The sequence below is a fragment of the Solanum lycopersicum genome, chromosome 2 (assembly GCF_036512215.1).
Source record: "Solanum lycopersicum chromosome 2, SLM_r2.1".
In the NCBI taxonomy this organism is placed as follows: Eukaryota; Viridiplantae; Streptophyta; class Magnoliopsida; order Solanales; family Solanaceae; genus Solanum; species Solanum lycopersicum.
In genome coordinates this window covers 59,712,768-59,729,855 of record NC_090801.1, presented here as the reverse complement: position 1 = coordinate 59,729,855, position 17,088 = coordinate 59,712,768, and the positions used below count along the sequence as shown (strand labels likewise).

The following is a 17,088-nucleotide window of genomic DNA, read 5'->3' as shown; positions in this document are numbered from 1 at the left end:
AAAAGTACACAAAAATCGAACCGATTGAAAATCAAACCATTATAATAAAATACTATTATAACAAATAGATAATAGAGAAAATTTACTCGAATTTAGTGTTTATATTAAATTAATACAATTTTTTATTATTACGTGATTTAGTGAAGTAAAATAAAATATAAATTTAAATACATGACATGCATATATTGGCTTGATATAAATATCCGATAGAGATAGTTTTACCCGATCACAGGGAGGTTTAATAATTTGTTAGCAACGTACACAGGCCATGACGTAATATGTAATTAATTATCATATTCGCTAATTAGCACTCCTTAATTGACCTAAGAAAAAAACCAAAACGTGTCGTTTGTTCCACCGAAATGGCAGAGTTGCCTCTTTCATTTTGCCTTCATCTACAGTTGCATACATATTTTGCAGCAAATCACCCAAATGTTTAAATTATAGCAGTAGAGAACTTGTATTTGTGATTTCTCCATACCCTTTTTGTTTTACATTAGAAAAAAAAAATGCATCAGATTTTGACCAATATTTTCTTGCTGATCAAGGTTTTGTCTATATAAAATTAAAGAGGGTCTTTTTTTTGAAGTGTAAAAGTAATACTGTTGACTCCTAATATCCTGGAAAATTTCTTATGGGGTTTCATCTTCTTCTTTAAATTCCTAAAGGTAATTCCTTTTTTTCTTGTTCTGATTTCTTGAGGCTTTTCTAATGTATATATACATATATTATGCTGGATCTTGATTGTACCATGTACAGTTTCATCATTATTGAAACTTATGTTGTGACCTTATGAGTATGTAATTAATCATGTGCAAGTTTTTACTGCTATTTTTGAGTATGATGTTATATATTGAACACATAGGTGTTCTTGATCTAAGGGTGGATCCAGGATTCAATTGAACCCATAAACTATTTCTGTTACTAGGTTAAAAAAATTAATATTTTGACATATTAAGCTCAATACTGTTAATCCGCTCCTCTCTTGATCTATTTTGGCATAAGCTAACTCAATCCGAGATATAGCTCACGAGGGAAGGATTGTCCAAGATATCTAAGTTAAAGATGTTTGTTTTTCTTCTTGTCCATTTTGGTTGTAGAAATTCGAATGTCAAATTATGTGTAGCAGATTTTGGTAGGCTGATGTTTACAATCGTTTTTAATTCCGTAATGCTGTCATTGGTTTCTTCGACTGATTCTTTTTGGTGTACCTCTTGATTTTGCTTCTAGTTTTTACTTTTGATGGTTCAAGCTAATATATTTGTAGAATTAGATATTTTCTTGTATAGAAGATTGAACCTTTTAGTTGCTAACTAATCATATAACTTAATATGGATTGCTTGCATTGATGGCGATCACATTTCTTCCATTGCTAGACGTGTGTTCTGCCATTCCAAATTTGAACTTAAGTATGTCGTGTTCAGAAATTTAATCCAACGAACTTTTGCTGATTGTTAGTAACCTTGTGTCAACAAATAGTTTGTTTTAAGATTTGAAGCAATGAAATGCATAACCTATAATGTTATTGGAGTTTTATATGTACCATCAAGTTGTTGTGCAATGATATCATCATCTTGACAGAGGTTTGGATTTCATACACAGACTGACTAGAGAGAATTCAAATGCGAAATTCATATCTGGTATGTATTAGCAAAGCCTGAGCAAATAAACTTCAAATTGAAATTGGCATAGTAAGTATGGTTGCACTCTTCATTTTCTTGACCAGATTCTTGTAAAATCTGCTACCAATTTTGGAATTTGGCACTAACTGGTCATATTTGTCTAGAGTACTGAGATTGTAGTGAGTGTATGCAAGATCATGGTGTATTGTGAATCCAGGTGTTTTATATCTGCATCCATACTAAGAATTTTGCGAGAACACTTCACACTGAAACTGCCACAGTGTAGAAATGCAAATTTTGTCTTTCCTGTTTCTGCTAGTTGGTTTAGGAACCATCTTTGTCTTGCTTTTGTCTTGTCCTTGACTGATACGCTTAACTTCAATGTTTATTGTTTTTATTTTTCCACACTTACTGGGATCTTTTTTATGAGTGTATTGCAGCTTCGTATTGAGAGCTCACATCTACTTTCTTCCTTTTTTCAGTGTCATTCTTAAACATTGCATACCATCTATAGTCCAAACAGTAATTGCCTTAATAAAAAATTTCAACAGTATCAGCTTCGGTAAGGGGTACTCTGAAAATGGCATTGGTAAGGGCTGCAAGGAGTAGCTTTAGGCGTTCTGGAGGTGCAATCGGAAACTATGCAAGTGAGAGAAATATATTCTGTGAAGGCATATCACCATTTAGACATCCTGCGCCAGTTTTTGAAAAAGCTGTAACAGGTTTCAATTCATCATACATTCCAAGTACCCAGATGATAAATCAATTAAGTTTCGGGAACAGAGGAATGAAGTTTACCCCTCAATATCAGTTTCCACATGCAGCAGCTGAGACGGTTGGGGGTGCTGATTCAAAGAATGAAAGATCCAGTTATCCAGGCCTTGAAGCAACAAAACAGGGCGAAAAACCTAGAGTAGTTGTTCTTGGATCTGGTTGGGCCGCTTGCAGATTCCTCAAAGGAATAGACACTAGTATGTATGATGTTGTTTGTATAGCACCAAGAAACCATATGGTCTTTACACCATTGCTTGCATCTACTTGTGTTGGAACATTGGAATTCCGATCAGTTGCTGAACCAGTCACCCAGATACAGAAAGCACTGGCAAAGGATCCAAATTCATATTTCTTCCTAGCATCCTGCACTGGTGTTGATGCTGATAAACATGAAGTGAGTATAACAAGCTCTTATTATTTCTCACATCCAAAATATGTCTCAATTACAACATATAATTCCTCTTTTCAATTTGATCAAATATATAGACATGATTACCTACATCCATTCAGGTAATGTTTTTTAGGAAATTAGGACAGAGTCCTAGGTAAATGGCATACCGACCAGAGAATTATTAGAGCAATACATTCAAGTAGTTAAAGGGAAAGGGACTTTGTTTAAACTGCATTCAACTTATTATTGTGTTCCATCTATTATGTTTGTGTGTGTTTTGATTTGAGAAGACACAATACAGGTATACTGTGAAACGGTTGGCGATCGTGGAGTCTCTCATGAGCATTACAGATTTAAGGTTGCATATGACAAGCTTGTCATTGCTTCTGGAGCTGAACCTTTGACCTTTGGCATAAAGGGAGTGGAGGAACATGCCTTCTTTCTCCGTGAAGTACAGAATGCCCAAGAAATCAGGAAGAAGCTTCTTATGAACTTGATGGTCTCAGAAACTCCAGGTTATTCCCCCATGTTCCATAGTCTTTACTCTAGACGTACCAGACTTCTTTGGTAGATCTGGACTCTGTAGGATAATATATGACATCAACTTCACAATAGTAAATTGAATGTAGTATAAATTTTGTGCATGTGTATAATTGCAGGCATCTCGGAAGAAGAGAAAGAGCGCTTGTTGCACTGTGTTGTGATTGGAGGTGGACCTACAGGGGTTGAATTCAGCGGGGAGCTAAGTGATTTTATTATGAGAGATGTACGCGAACGTTATGCTCATGTCAAAAACTACATTCATGTGACCCTCATTGAGGTAAATATCCAGCTGTATATGGGTAAACCTAAAATTGCAGAGAAAATATCATTATGTTGACTGTTGAGTATGGTCTAGTAACACTTTCCATGGACAGGCTAATGAGATTTTGTCTTCATTTGATGTTGGGTTGCGGGAGTATGCGACAAAGCATTTGACCAAGGTAATGAATCCTTCAATTGCTTTGCATCAAGAAAGAAGTTTCTTCAGTTTCTGTGAGCAAAATTTCATACATATCAGGTTGGTGTCCGCCTTGTTCATGGTGTTGTAAAAGAAGTACATCCAGATAAAATAGTTCTCAGTGATGGAAGTGATGTTCCATATGGCCTTCTCGTTTGGTCTACTGGAGTTGGTCCTTCCAATTTTGTTAAATCACTAAATGTTCCCAAGTCTCCTGGTGGAAGGTACAAAGTTTTAACTTCTCCAACAACTTAGGTGCTTTGTGGTCCTTCGTTCACTCTTCTGTATCTAGTCAACTAATCCTAAGACATGTTACAGGATTGGAATTGATGAATGGTTGCGAGTTCCTTCCGTAGAAGATGTGTTTGCTATAGGAGATTGTGCTGGTTTTCTTGAACAGACTGGAAAGCCGGTGCTTCCGGCTCTTGCTCAGGTCAGTATAATTTCCTGATACGTCCTTGATTTGTCCGTCCATGTTATTCTTATGCATTTGCATTTCTCCTGCCCAGATCTTTTTTCCTGTAGTACTTTGCATGTTTTTTTCTTCTTGATCACGCTTAGTTTTATGTGGAATGGCCTCAATTGCAACCGTTTATGAACTTGACTGAGGCCTGAGTTTTAGTGAACAACCTTAAAGTTGCATGCTGTCAAGGATTACAGTGATTATGTTACTTGAAAGTTGACCAGTCATCCTTTTCTACTACAAGAATACAAGAAGCCGTCTTGTTGTCGTGTATTAGACATAACTAGGAGTAGATATTTACCCCTATCCTTCTTCTTGGGTTTCAAGAATTGAGTTATCTTGAGAAACTACTACATTTTCTTGAAAAATGACGGAGGAGTACAAAATTTTTCTCAAAGTGCAATTTTTTTAACAGGTTGCTGAAAGGCAAGGGAAGTATCTTGTTAAATTGTTCACCGACATTGGGAAACAGAATGGAGGCAAAGCTCTCTCAGCCAAAGACATCACTCTAGGAGATCCATTTGTTTACAAGCATCTTGGAAGCATGGCAACTGTGGGGCGTTACAAGGCTCTTGTTGATCTCCGTCAAGCTAAGGTACATTATATCCATCATCATCTCTATTACTCATCGACCAAAACATTTAGTCAGTCGGGGTTGTTGGACTCAGTGACTCTACATCTTGGATTCGTCTCTTCGTGTAATATCAATCAGGAAAGAGCTTGTCCTGTGTATATGTACCTTTCCATACTATGTTTTGATCTTTATTTTGTTTGTCAGGGTGAGAAGGGTGTCTCATTAGCAGGCTTCACGAGCTGGCTTATTTGGCGGTCCGCGTATCTGACTCGAGTTATCAGCTGGAGGAACAGGTTTTACGTGGCTATGAACTGGGGAACAACGTTAATCTTTGGCAGAGACAATACTAAGATAGGATAAACTACCACTTCTAGTAGGATTTTCATGTTCTTGATCCATTTTTTGAACACTTCTAATAACCTACCTTGTAGTGTTATCAATAATGTTAATATCTTTGAGGATTGAAAAAGAAAAGGGGGAAAAAGTGCTTTGTCAAAATGGAATTATGAGGGTTGGGGCAAGGGATCTTTGACGACGTTAGAGTTATAATGTTACATCATTTCAAAACGTTATTAAATATTATGTCACATATTATTTTTGTTAAGTATTCATAACAATATTTCAAAGAACATGGAACATTATACTGAGAGCCTGTTTAGCTCAGCTTAAAAGCTGACTTAAAAACTGATTTTTGACTTATTTAACTGTTTGGCAATACTCAAAATAGCTTATTTTAAGTTTAAAAAAACTTATTTTAAGCCAAAAGTTAAAAGGTGGGTAGGGGTGCTTTTTTGTTTTAGCTTATAAGCTGTTTTAAGTTGACCACATTTTTATGTTTTTTTCCCTTAATATTTTTATACAATCTCCAAATTACCAATATAACCCTAACATCTCTTTCTTCTATTTTTTCCTTTTCACGTTTGGCATAACAACTTCAGCACTTTTATCCAAACGCATAACTGCTTATTTTAAAAATAAGTTTCAGCACTTTCAAAAATACTTTTTTAAAGCTGCTTTTATTAAGCCCATCCAAACGGGCCCTGAATCATTATTAATCATCCATTTCAATGGAATTTGGACATTAGATCAAGTGATGTGTGTATTTAAATTTATGCAAGAAAAACATGGGAACACAATAAAGTCTAGTAGCCTAGTTTTAAAATATAAACATTGTGTGTCCTATATGTATGACATTTATATTTTACCATAATAATTTTCATAAACTAACAATAATTTGAACTTATTTTTGTAAAGACAAAGGTCAAAAATACCTTTGACCTATGAGAATTAGTTTATGAATAATTTTTTTTCTATTTTACTATTTAATAATATGCTCCACGTTCATCTTTTGGGTTAAATATTCATAAACTAATTGATTACGAATTTTAATTCTAGAACAATCAAATCTCATCCAATTTTTTTAAAAAAAAATATCTGAGTTTCACATCAAAAAAATTTGTTGGTATAGTTATACCTAGTTCTAGTGGATAAAGAATTGATGTAATGATGAGAAAAGCCAACCATTTCAATATATAAATAGTTAATGTGTCCTTTTTTTTTTTTTTGGATAAAATTAAAAATTATGAAGATATCTTCAATTATTTACTCGATCTTTTCAAATAAACAAAAAATTATAACATTATATAATATATTATTACATTGCTATTTGTTTTCTAATTAAGTAATTGTTTCATCTAATTTTAATTCACCAAATTTTAATTCAATAAAAAATCGAACATAAATTATAGTGTATTAGTTTTCAATATTACTCAACAATGTGCATTAAATTAACTATATATTGATATTAAAAAAAAATTATGTTGATGAAAATAATAAAATTTAAAAAGTAATGACATTCATTATAAATTTTATTTACATATAAAATAAATGATTTAGTAAATAAAAATGTGAGTTTTTAACAAAATATAAATTTTTGAATTAATCTTTGTATCAAAAATATCTCAAATCATCATATTATATTGTATTTCCATATCATATTTTTGAAAAATATAGAATCATGAAATGAAATCAACTTAAAAATCGCGTATACAAATACTAATTTCATTTCATAATATTATATAGTGATATAATATGACATGATCAACGCCTAGTTCTCGAATAAATGAAAATTGACTCCCAAAGTATATACACGACAATGGACCTAACAACTAAAATTAGTATGTACAGACGGAACTTGTAAAATTAAGAAAAAGTTGTACACAAGAAAGATTTGAGCTTCCTACAAGGACTATAATACCCTTCAAAACTATCTAAATTTACCAAAACTGATACACTCCGTCTCCATCGGCGAACTCAAGGGAGATGCGTTGTTCTCCGGCCAGACTCAGATCGGTCACCGGTGGAGAAAATAGAAGTTAAAGAGTGAGCTAAGCCCAAAACTATGGTCATCTTCACTTGCCCTCTTTTTGGAATTGGTCGCCCATATTCCTCCCTTCTTGATATGCTTCCTCCATTCATCATCATTGTCTCTTTTCTTGCTCCGGCCATCTTTGAAAATGAAATTCTCCGATGTCTTTTTACTGGTAGTGAATTGTATTGACTATTTCGTCGCCGGTGATTGCTCCGGTGATTTGAGTTGCCGTCGGTTGATTGATTGTTTTGATTTGTGAAGAACGTGAATGGTACACCTATATATAGAACTGAGTTGTTAATATTACCTCTCGCATTAAGTAAATTTACTATATGTGCCATTCCTTATCTTTTATCTCCATTATTGTAGTTATGATTGTGTTGACGATATTGCCCTTGCTGTTCTCCGGGTGATAAATTATTTCATTAAACGTAATTATTTTTAATTATAGTATTCTATTTACTTGTTCATATTTTGTCTCTATTTACTTGTTTATTTTGATAAATTAAGAAATGACAAAAAAAAATTATTATACCCTCATTTAAATTTCTTGAAAATTTCTATGTTTTAATTCATCCTTTTTGAAATCATATTTAATAAGAGTATAATTATAATTTTACTATGTTAGTTATTGTTATCTTAATATGTGTACATTTTCTAAAGTAAATAACTAAATAGGGACAGATGAAATATGTTTCTTAGATAAATTAAAAATAAATATATTATTAGATTGGTAATCAGTTTACTTTTCTTTCTTCCAAATTATTTTTTTTTCTTTTATTCACGTAGAGGGGTATATATGTCTTTAAACCAGAAATTTTTTTAATTGGAAGGTGTATAATGGAGAGCACATTGACAATTAATTAAGGATAAAGATTATGTTAAGTGGAAGCAAAAGTAAAGACGCTCCTAAAAGCATTATAATCTATGTTACATAAAAATCACGTGGGTATTAATATTATTGGTTTAAAATCTATTTAGTAAAAGCACTCATTATTGATTATTGGTATAAAGGAATTAATTTGGGGCCCAATTTCTTTCTGTCATCGTCTAATCTTTATTTTCAAAAGGAAAAAAGCATTATAGAATCGTTTTTATTGCACACTATAATATAATGTTCCTTTGTGTCACATGCATTGGTCAATTATGACAACCAATTTATTTAGTTTTTTTTTATTAAAAAAAAGTGAGATTTAGGATTATTAAATACATTGAATCAATAGAATAATATTTATTTATGACTTTGCACACTTCTTAAGAAATTATTTTTTCTGTTCAATAATACTTGTTCATTATTAACTTAAATATTTTTTTAAAAACTATAAATAGAAGAGTAAAACTATATCACCCTTTGAATATAATAAATACGATATCTTAAAAAATGTAATAATAAAATAGGAACTAAGAATAAAATTATCTATTAATTTGATAAAATGAACAAATATTGTCGAACATTTTATTATTGAACGGAGAAAGTATAATACTGCCACTAATTATATACCCCAACTCAAGTTCATATAATTGATTCAAATTTAGAATATTCTCAAAATTTCGTTAAAATATCCTCAAATTTTAATATATTTATGTAAAGTGAATATATAACATATACGCATGGTGCAATTTTTTTCATGTAAATAATGTTGAATTAACTACCACTTTTAATGTATAGTCTATTTTGTATGTGGGGTTCAATTCAAAGGTATTTTCTTTTCAATTCAAGCAAATATTGTTGAAATGTAAACCTGAATAAATTTGAATCATTAGTTTGACTAGATATTGACTTAGTAGGGTCTCAAAGTTGTGTTTTCAAATGGAAACACAACTTTTATGTAATAAATAAATACTAGTCAAGTGTATGTGTTTTAAACATATTAATTTATAATAAAACATATACAAAGAGGACAAAAATAATAATTTTGTTTATTATAAAACTTTTAAATAAAAAATAAAAAATCCAATCTATATTTTTAATAATCTTTATACTTTTACTATAGTATAGATTATTTGGTAGGGAAGCTAGGTAGTAACAATTGAGATACCTCTATAAATTTTCACGGAGGGTGTCAACGAAAAGTACTCTTCGCGCTTTAAAAAGACTGGCTTTTTTTGGTCTATTTTAATAAGAATGAATTTTTTTTTATGGTAATATTTTAATTTCAATTTTTCACGTGATATTTTAATATATTTTTTTCATGTGCCATGTTTAAGGTCGCAAAATTAAAGAGTAATTTTGTACATTTGATATAACTATACTCTATTTTATTTTATTAAATTTCGTGTCAAGTCAAACTAGACAATTCTTTGTGAAACGGAAAGAGTAATAATTATGAGCCCAACAAGGCTTAAACATACAACTTTCTCTTAACCACTACACTAATCATTTTACATGTATCAAGATGTGTTAATATATATATATATATATATATATTAATTATATACGACGTAATTTTTGTACAAAATATGTATGGTAAGAAAATCTTCACTAACTACAACATTTATGAATTTTGTTGGTAATTTTGTCTTCTTTAGAGAAGTTGATATCACTTTATAAATGATTGCTGGAAAAAATTGTATAAATAAAAAGAATTACAAAAATATATACTTGATTTCACTACCTTTCAAATATTTCATTATCTAATTTCAGGGTGTTATTTTTTCAAATTAAAAAATAAATAGAGAAGTAATAGAATGAAGTTTATTTAGTATACTTCAGAAATTTAAATTTGATTACCAGCATCTTAAATTATTTAATGATAAGCATAGAATTGGAAGAACGGTGTTGTTGTTCTTCTTTTTTAGAGAATCTCCATAATGGGTTTTTAATTAATTGTCAAATTTATATTACATTTTCATAATTGTTTGAATTTAATGTGTTTAAATTAGGATATTTGAACAGCGTCATCTCATTTTATGAATTTTAGAATTATCTATGAAATTATAGTAAAAGTATTTAATAATATTAAATTAAATGAAAACGAAAACTTTTTGTTGATGGGAAAGTAGAAATTATTTTTAATATACAAGAGTAAACCGGGTAGCAGCCAAACCGGACCGGAAAAACTTTGTAAATCGGTTCTTATTCGACTCGGTCGGTTGTAATTACTAGCACAGTTGGGTTGAAGAAAAACTAGCGAGTGCGGCGGGCATGGCGTCGGCGAATCAGAACAAAGCTTTAACGAATACTCGTTTCTCCGACCTCGAACCACGGCTTGCTGAGCCAGTTTTGGAAGCCCTAACCAACTCCGGCTTCGAGTTCTGTACTCCTGTTCAGGCCGCCACCATACCCTTACTCTGCAGCTACAAGGATGTCACCGTTGACGCCGCCACTGGCTCTGGTAAAACCCTAGCCTTCGTTTTACCTGTGGTTGAGATCATCCGTCGATCCTCTTCTAATCCCAAACCTCACAAGGTAATAAGGTTCCTCCTTCTGCTTTACGAGACCTGTTTAGGCTTTTACTTATGTAAAGTATGAAAGCATTTGCGCCGGCACCAGTGTTTAGATTTGTTAGGTAGGAAAATTTGGGGCTTTGCTGTAACATATTGATTACATACAGAGAACCCCGGAGCTAAAATTGATATAGCTTATAATGAATATAGTATTCCCAATTTGAGGTATGTGAGCTAAATATGATTAAGATGCTTGAGTACTAGTATTTTAAGTATTAACCGGCCTGTCATGAAGGATTTTGATATAAGCTAGAAACAGATGCAGTTGCGCTCATTTGTACCAAGTCAAGTTTCATAGTAGTTCTAGAGGACATTCAAATTTGACTATAGAATGGTACTTATACAAATACATATGCTTGTGGGAAACAATGGCACTGTCATCCACTTCACTTGTTTTGGAAGTGGACTCTGCTGATTGACTTTGTAAAAAATGAGTCACTTGGTTATTGGTATTTTTGAAGACATTGATTTTGCTGGTTAATATTGTCAAGTTGGATCATTTATGGTGTTTCTGGTTTGGAATATTTCCAACTTAAGGGATCTTCGGTGTACCAGTTTGAACTTGATTCAGCAGTAGTTGCCAGTTGGGAGGTACTGTAAGATTATAAAGACCGGAGGTTGCTCTCTGGTGCTTCAATTGTTGTCTCGTTATTGTTTGCCAGTGTTGCTGTCAACCCTAGAAATAGTTACAATAGATAAATAAAGCCGTGGCCGTACATTACAAACAAAAGGCACTGACTCATCTGTGCCGCACATGTTATACTCTGTAAAATTTGATCTTCCATGCTTAAGGCATTATGTTCTATCCAAATAGACCCATTTGACAACCAATAAAGATCCTTGTGATATACTTCCCTTTCTGTTTTTTTCCTTTAATTCTACTTTGTCCTCTTTTTGTGTTTAGCTGTCTCTTTGATGCCTTTGCAGGTAATGGGTATAATTATATCACCAACCAGGGAGTTGTCGTCACAAATATTTCATGTTGCTCAGCCATTCATTTCCACATTAGCAAATGTTAGGCCTATGCTTCTTGTTGGAGGATTAGAAGTAAAGGCAGATATCAAAAAGATAGAGGAGGAAGGAGCAAATTTGTTGATTGGGACACCTGGGAGGCTATATGACATAATGGAGCGCCTGGATATACTGGACTTTCGGGATCTTGAGGTGCTACTTTATGCCTCCTTCAGTGGTGCTCAAGTGCTATAGTGATTTTTAAGCTGTTAATTATTTGTTTACTATTAAAGAAAGCTAACTTGGTAATTTAGGAGTATCAAATTCTTTTGCTCGGTGCTGCAGTATGTCTTTAGCTGCTAACCATTTGTTTACTCTTAAAGATTAAGTTTGCTTGGGATTTAGAGTGTCAAATCTTTTACTTGATAGATGATAATCTATGTTTTGCATATGATACTTTAAAAAGGAAAAATGAAGTTGCCATATGCCCTGTGTTTAAACCATTTAGCTGCATATAAAGCTTTCCATTTGTGCACTTAAGTAATGCTAAATTCAGCCTTACCCCAGAAGGAGTTAAGTTTTACCTCCTAGATCATACGTTCATACTCAAGGCTGACTTTCATGATTGCCTATAATCACATTCTGACTTAAGTGGTCTCTGATTTCCTACATTTAAAAAGAAAAATTAGTCTCTGATTTCCTACATGTTCTTACAGCAGTCAATTGGCTGTCAATAAATAGAACAATGGGCTTCGAGTTCACCCCCTTTCCTCAACCTTCTTTTGTCCATGTGTGTTCAGGATTTGGTAGTGATATATGAAATACTACATCTCAATTAGCCACTCAGAAAAAACCATCTCATTTGCAGATCCTGATATTAGACGAGGCTGATAGGCTATTAGGCATGGGATTCGAGAAGCAGCTAAATTCAATCATTTCTCGTTTACCTAAGCTTCGTAGAACGGGTCTCTTCTCTGCTACTCAAACTGAAGCAGTTGAAGAACTATCAAAGGCAGGATTGCGAAATCCTGTCAGGGTTGAAGTTCGGGCAGAAGCAAAACAGTTGAGCGGATCTGCATCTGGGAATTCGACCTCGTCAAAAACACCTTCTGGCCTTCATATTGAGGTATGCTCCCACTGTTTCACAGTGTTTGTTTGTTTCTAAAGAATTTATTTATATCAAGGAATAGGTTACCATATTCTAATGTCCCTTCAATTTGGCAGTATTTGGAATGTGAAGCGGACAAGAAATCATCGCAGCTTGTACACCTCATAACAAAGAACAAGTCAAAAAAAATTATAGTGTGAGCTTACTTTCCTGGAATCTTGAATTGTATATCATATATTTTTACATACCTGCATAGATGGTAGGAGATCACGTTGGTGTTTAGTACTTGGTATTTTTTACTCCTGCAGTTATTTCATGACTTGTGCTTGTGTTGATTATTGGGGAACTGTTCTTCCACGTCTCTCTTGTCTGAAAAGTTTTTCATTGATCTCTCTTCATGGAAGGATGAAGCAGGTACATTTATTGACGTCTTAATAATAAAGGTCTATTATTTTATGAAATTGTTAATTAAGGCCTATTATTTAAAGAAGGTTCTATAGCAGCTCAGGAAATTAACTCTCTTATATTTTGTAGAGTGCAAGGGAGAAAGCACTAGCATCATTTACATCTCTTTCCAGTGGTGTTCTTTTATGCACAGATGTAGCAGCTCGTGGACTTGATATTGCAGGTGTTGATTATATAATACAGGTACTTTCTTATTGGACATAATAATTTTGGCTATGTTTATCACTCCTTCACCATCTTGAACTTAAAGAACTGAGAATGTGTGCAGCAGAATTAATAATTTCCGATGGTAGTCAAGTTAGTATTACATATTGTTTACTGTTGCCTTCCCCTAAAGAATAATAACATGATATCATTATAAGGAAAAGTTACCTGGTTTATATAACACTACAGTATTTAAAGAATAGTTCACACAGACTGCATTTTATATAGTAATGATCTAGTTGGCATTTGTTTTTGAGAAGTGTTGAAAAATCATTTCAACAAACTTCTTCAATTTTCTGAAAATTTGATTCGATCAAACACCAAAGAAAAGCTTTTCAGTTTTTGCAAAATCTAAAAATAACTCGGGAAATATTTTCACTTTTTTTTAAAACAAATAAATGCTTAAGTCTTTTGTGTACACCCAGCTAGCCACACCAAAGGCATTAAATCCTTCATGAACAGGTATCAGATGGAAGTTTGTGGAAGGAATATGAACCACTGCTCTCCTAAAGAATAGTTCTATAGTCAGTTGTGCATGTAATTATGAGTATGATAATAAGCAGCTGGAACTTATATGAATGTATTATTCTTTAATTCTGTTTATTGTGCAGTATGACCTTCCTCAGGATGATAAAATGTTCATACACAGAGTAGGCCGAACAGCTAGGCTGGGCCGACAAGGTAGTGCTGTTGTTTTCCTATTACCAAAGGTCAGGTCTTGCACTTCTAATGTATCAAACTTTTTGAAGGTTGTTTGGATATAGTCTCTATCAGGGTTACTCCAAACTTACTTATTAACTATGATATGTCTTGGTCTTTTTAGGAGGAAGCATATGTGGAGTTCTTGCGTATAAAAGACGTTTTCTTAGAAGAGGGAGAATGTGCCTCTGATGCTCCTGATATTATAGATGAAGTAAGAATTACATTATGCCATGTTTCTCTTTCCCCTTGCTTTGTAGTGCGAATGCTTTTATTCCTCTAGTTTTAGTTCCTTCTTTTTAATTGAGAAAAGGGCATGTATTATAAATGCAACACGAATTGCGCTTGACTATTTACAAAAAGATCCAACTTCACATCATATCAGCATGGATTGAAGTGTGTGTAACAGAGATTCTGCATCATTAATTGAACCCTCTTTACACACCAAAAAGGAACAAAAGTATACAGTTCTTTGCTTTTATATTCTGTATAGAACTAGCTGTATCTTCAAAGCATCTTGCATTTCTCTCTTTCCAAACAGTCCACCTATATAGTAGCTGGGATAGTTCTCTGCCATTTGTGTTGTTCTTTTGACAAGTCCCTTCTATACTAGCTTCTTGTCAAATCAATTGTATCTTCAGGCGTTGTCCATTGCAATCCCAGCATATTCATAAATAATGCCAAAGTTGTGAAACAATGGGACAGTACAAAAATAAATTGGTTGATGGTTTCTGAATTCTTTCCACAAAGATGGCACCTGTTACAGAGTTGAGAACCTCTTTTCTGAAGGTTGTCTGAGCATGCTTTTCTTGTAACTAGTGACACAAAACAAGTCACTTTCCGTGTTGACTTTGATCTTCATATGTTCCTCCAAGGCCATGATCCTCATCAATTAAAAAATTGTAACTAGATATAATATAATGAGATCCAGAATTGTGTAGTCCCCCCCCCCCCCCTCCCCCCCTCCCCCCCTCCCAAAGAAAAAATCTTGTCCTTGGTGTTCAGAGAGGTTGAAGAGGCTGCAGTTGACTAATGAATTCTGTCTGTTACTGATGTTCCTTTTTTCTAGATACGATCAGCAGCAAAGAAAGATCGTGATGTAATGGAGAAAGGACTCAGAGCCTTTGTATCATACATCCGTGCATATAAAGAGCACCACTGCTCTTACATCTTAAGGTAAGTTAAGGCCATGGTGCAATACAAAAATTACAGTAGTTGCATTTCCACATCTTCAGCTTAGTCTTCTATTTACAGGTGGAAGGAGCTTGAGATCGGGAAGCTGGGCATGGGATATGGTCTTCTGCAGCTTCCTTCTGTGCCTGATGTGAAACATCATTCTCTTTCTACAAAGGGATTCACTGCTGTTGAAGATATCAACCTGGACAACATCAAGTTTAAGTAAGTTTATTCTCATAAGATTGGTCAGTAAATGTTAGATCTGTTGTGGGGTGTTGGCCTTTGATACTTAGCTATTACTTTTTTCCATTCAGGGACAAGTCGAGAGAGAAGCAAAGAAAGAAAAATTTACAAGTGAAAAAAGCTGCAATGGCACAACAACAAGAACAGAAGACACAGAGACTTAAAAAAGAAGCAAACTCTACAGCAAGTGCCTTGAGAAAGAGAACTGCCAAACAAAGACGTGCTACACAGTTGGTTGAAGATGAAGATGAGATCACACGGGAGTACCGGTTATTGAAAAAGCTAAAAAAGGGAGCTATCGATGAGAATGAGTTTGCAAAATTGACTGGCACAGAAGACTTGCTTTCTGACATATGATTTAAACATCTAGGCACAAATTCTGCTGGTCTAATGCATTCATATGTGGTGGTGATTGCAGATGTTACACTAGTTACCAAGCAAAGAAAGATAAGTATATGTCTGGTCTGGTCACCCAGAAACTGAATTTCATCAAGCATCCACCACCTTACATTGGATTGCAGATCCATGGATGGGCAGCCAAATTTTGTACTACTTTTGTAATTCATATATCATGATACACTTAATTTTATCAATTACTTAGCTGAATGATAAATGTTTTATTTTTTTGTATTGTTCGTAGGATATAATTTTTGAATGAATTTAAGAGTAACATACGAGATTAATCAAAAAAAAAAATTGTTTCCCTGCTAAGTAGTATTACTTCGAAATAAATGAACTTTTTTTCTACTTTTCTTTATTTTTTTTTTAACTTCATGTCAGATCAGAATATTCACGGAGAAAGTATTATTGGTGTGATTTTTCATTAAAAGGTTCATTTTTCCTCAGATTTGAATCATTTGATTAATCTTGCATTACATTCATACTTTTAAAGCTTGTGTACATACAAAAAACTTGACGCACGTCTCATGACAAATCAAACTATTAACGGTGGATATTTTTTAAAATTTGACGCACATCTCATGACAAATCAAACTACTAACAGTGAATATTTTTTAAAATTTCACCGAGTTTAAGAGCATTTTGATCCTTTTTCGTAAAAGAGAAGTGGTATTGATTGGAAATTAAGTTCCAAAATACTACACAATGGGCGCCAAAATCACCAGCTATGTACAAAATACAAGACACACCAAGCTCAAGATCCTAGCCTATGGAAGGACAATAATACCCTCCAACACTCTCTAAATTTACCAAAACTGGGTTCTCTCTTCAGTACTCCATCTCTACCGGCGATTGGAGAAAATAGAAGATAAAGAGTGAGCTAATCCCAAAACTATGGTAACCTTCACTTGCCCTCTTTTCGGAATCGGTCTTCCATATTCCACACTTCGTAACATGTTTCCTCCATTCATCATCATCATCTCTTTTCTTACTCCGGCCATCTTTAAATTTCTACAGTGAGCTTTAATTACTGTAAATGAACTCCGGTGATGGATCTGTTCGCCGGCGGCTACTCTGGTGAGTTTGGTTGTTGCTTCGGTGGTTGGTATGTACTACTCTGCTTTTGCTTTGTTTGTTGTGCGAGTATAGTGAAATGATCCGTGATATATATAGTCCAGCAGTTGGGGTAATAGCCCCTTGT

The 17,088-nt window shown here is 33.5% G+C and overlaps 2 protein-coding genes across 6 annotated transcripts; both read left to right on the top strand.

The window, feature by feature from the left end:
- Positions 1–306: 306 nt before the first annotated feature.
- On the top strand, positions 307–5,298 carry LOC101258913 (internal alternative NAD(P)H-ubiquinone oxidoreductase A1, mitochondrial). 5 transcript variants are annotated; one of them, XM_026029396.2, is made up of 10 exons: positions 317–668; positions 1,603–1,640; positions 2,105–2,790; positions 3,089–3,302; positions 3,447–3,607; positions 3,705–3,770; positions 3,848–4,011; positions 4,106–4,220; positions 4,666–4,845; positions 5,029–5,298. In XM_026029396.2, the coding sequence occupies exons 3-10, from the start codon at positions 2,203–2,205 to the stop codon at positions 5,182–5,184; spliced, it is 1,644 nt and encodes a 547-aa protein (XP_025885181.1). In that variant the 5' UTR covers positions 317–668; positions 1,603–1,640; positions 2,105–2,202; the 3' UTR covers positions 5,185–5,298. The 5 variants fall into 5 exon arrangements, with proteins under 5 accessions (XP_004232818.1, XP_025885181.1, XP_019067856.1 ...); XM_019212311.3 differs by having other exon boundaries at positions 326–668; positions 1,582–1,640; XM_069293671.1 differs by having other exon boundaries at positions 338–668; positions 1,603–1,691.
- Positions 5,299–10,182: 4,884 nt separating this feature from the next.
- On the top strand, positions 10,183–16,341 carry LOC101259209 (DEAD-box ATP-dependent RNA helicase 18). The gene is made up of 11 exons (XM_004232771.5): positions 10,183–10,604; positions 11,570–11,806; positions 12,462–12,719; positions 12,818–12,897; positions 13,010–13,115; positions 13,236–13,349; positions 13,982–14,080; positions 14,194–14,283; positions 15,139–15,245; positions 15,324–15,467; positions 15,560–16,341. The coding sequence occupies exons 1-11, from the start codon at positions 10,341–10,343 to the stop codon at positions 15,843–15,845; spliced, it is 1,785 nt and encodes a 594-aa protein (XP_004232819.1). The 5' UTR covers positions 10,183–10,340; the 3' UTR covers positions 15,846–16,341.
- Positions 16,342–17,088: the final 747 nt, after the last annotated feature.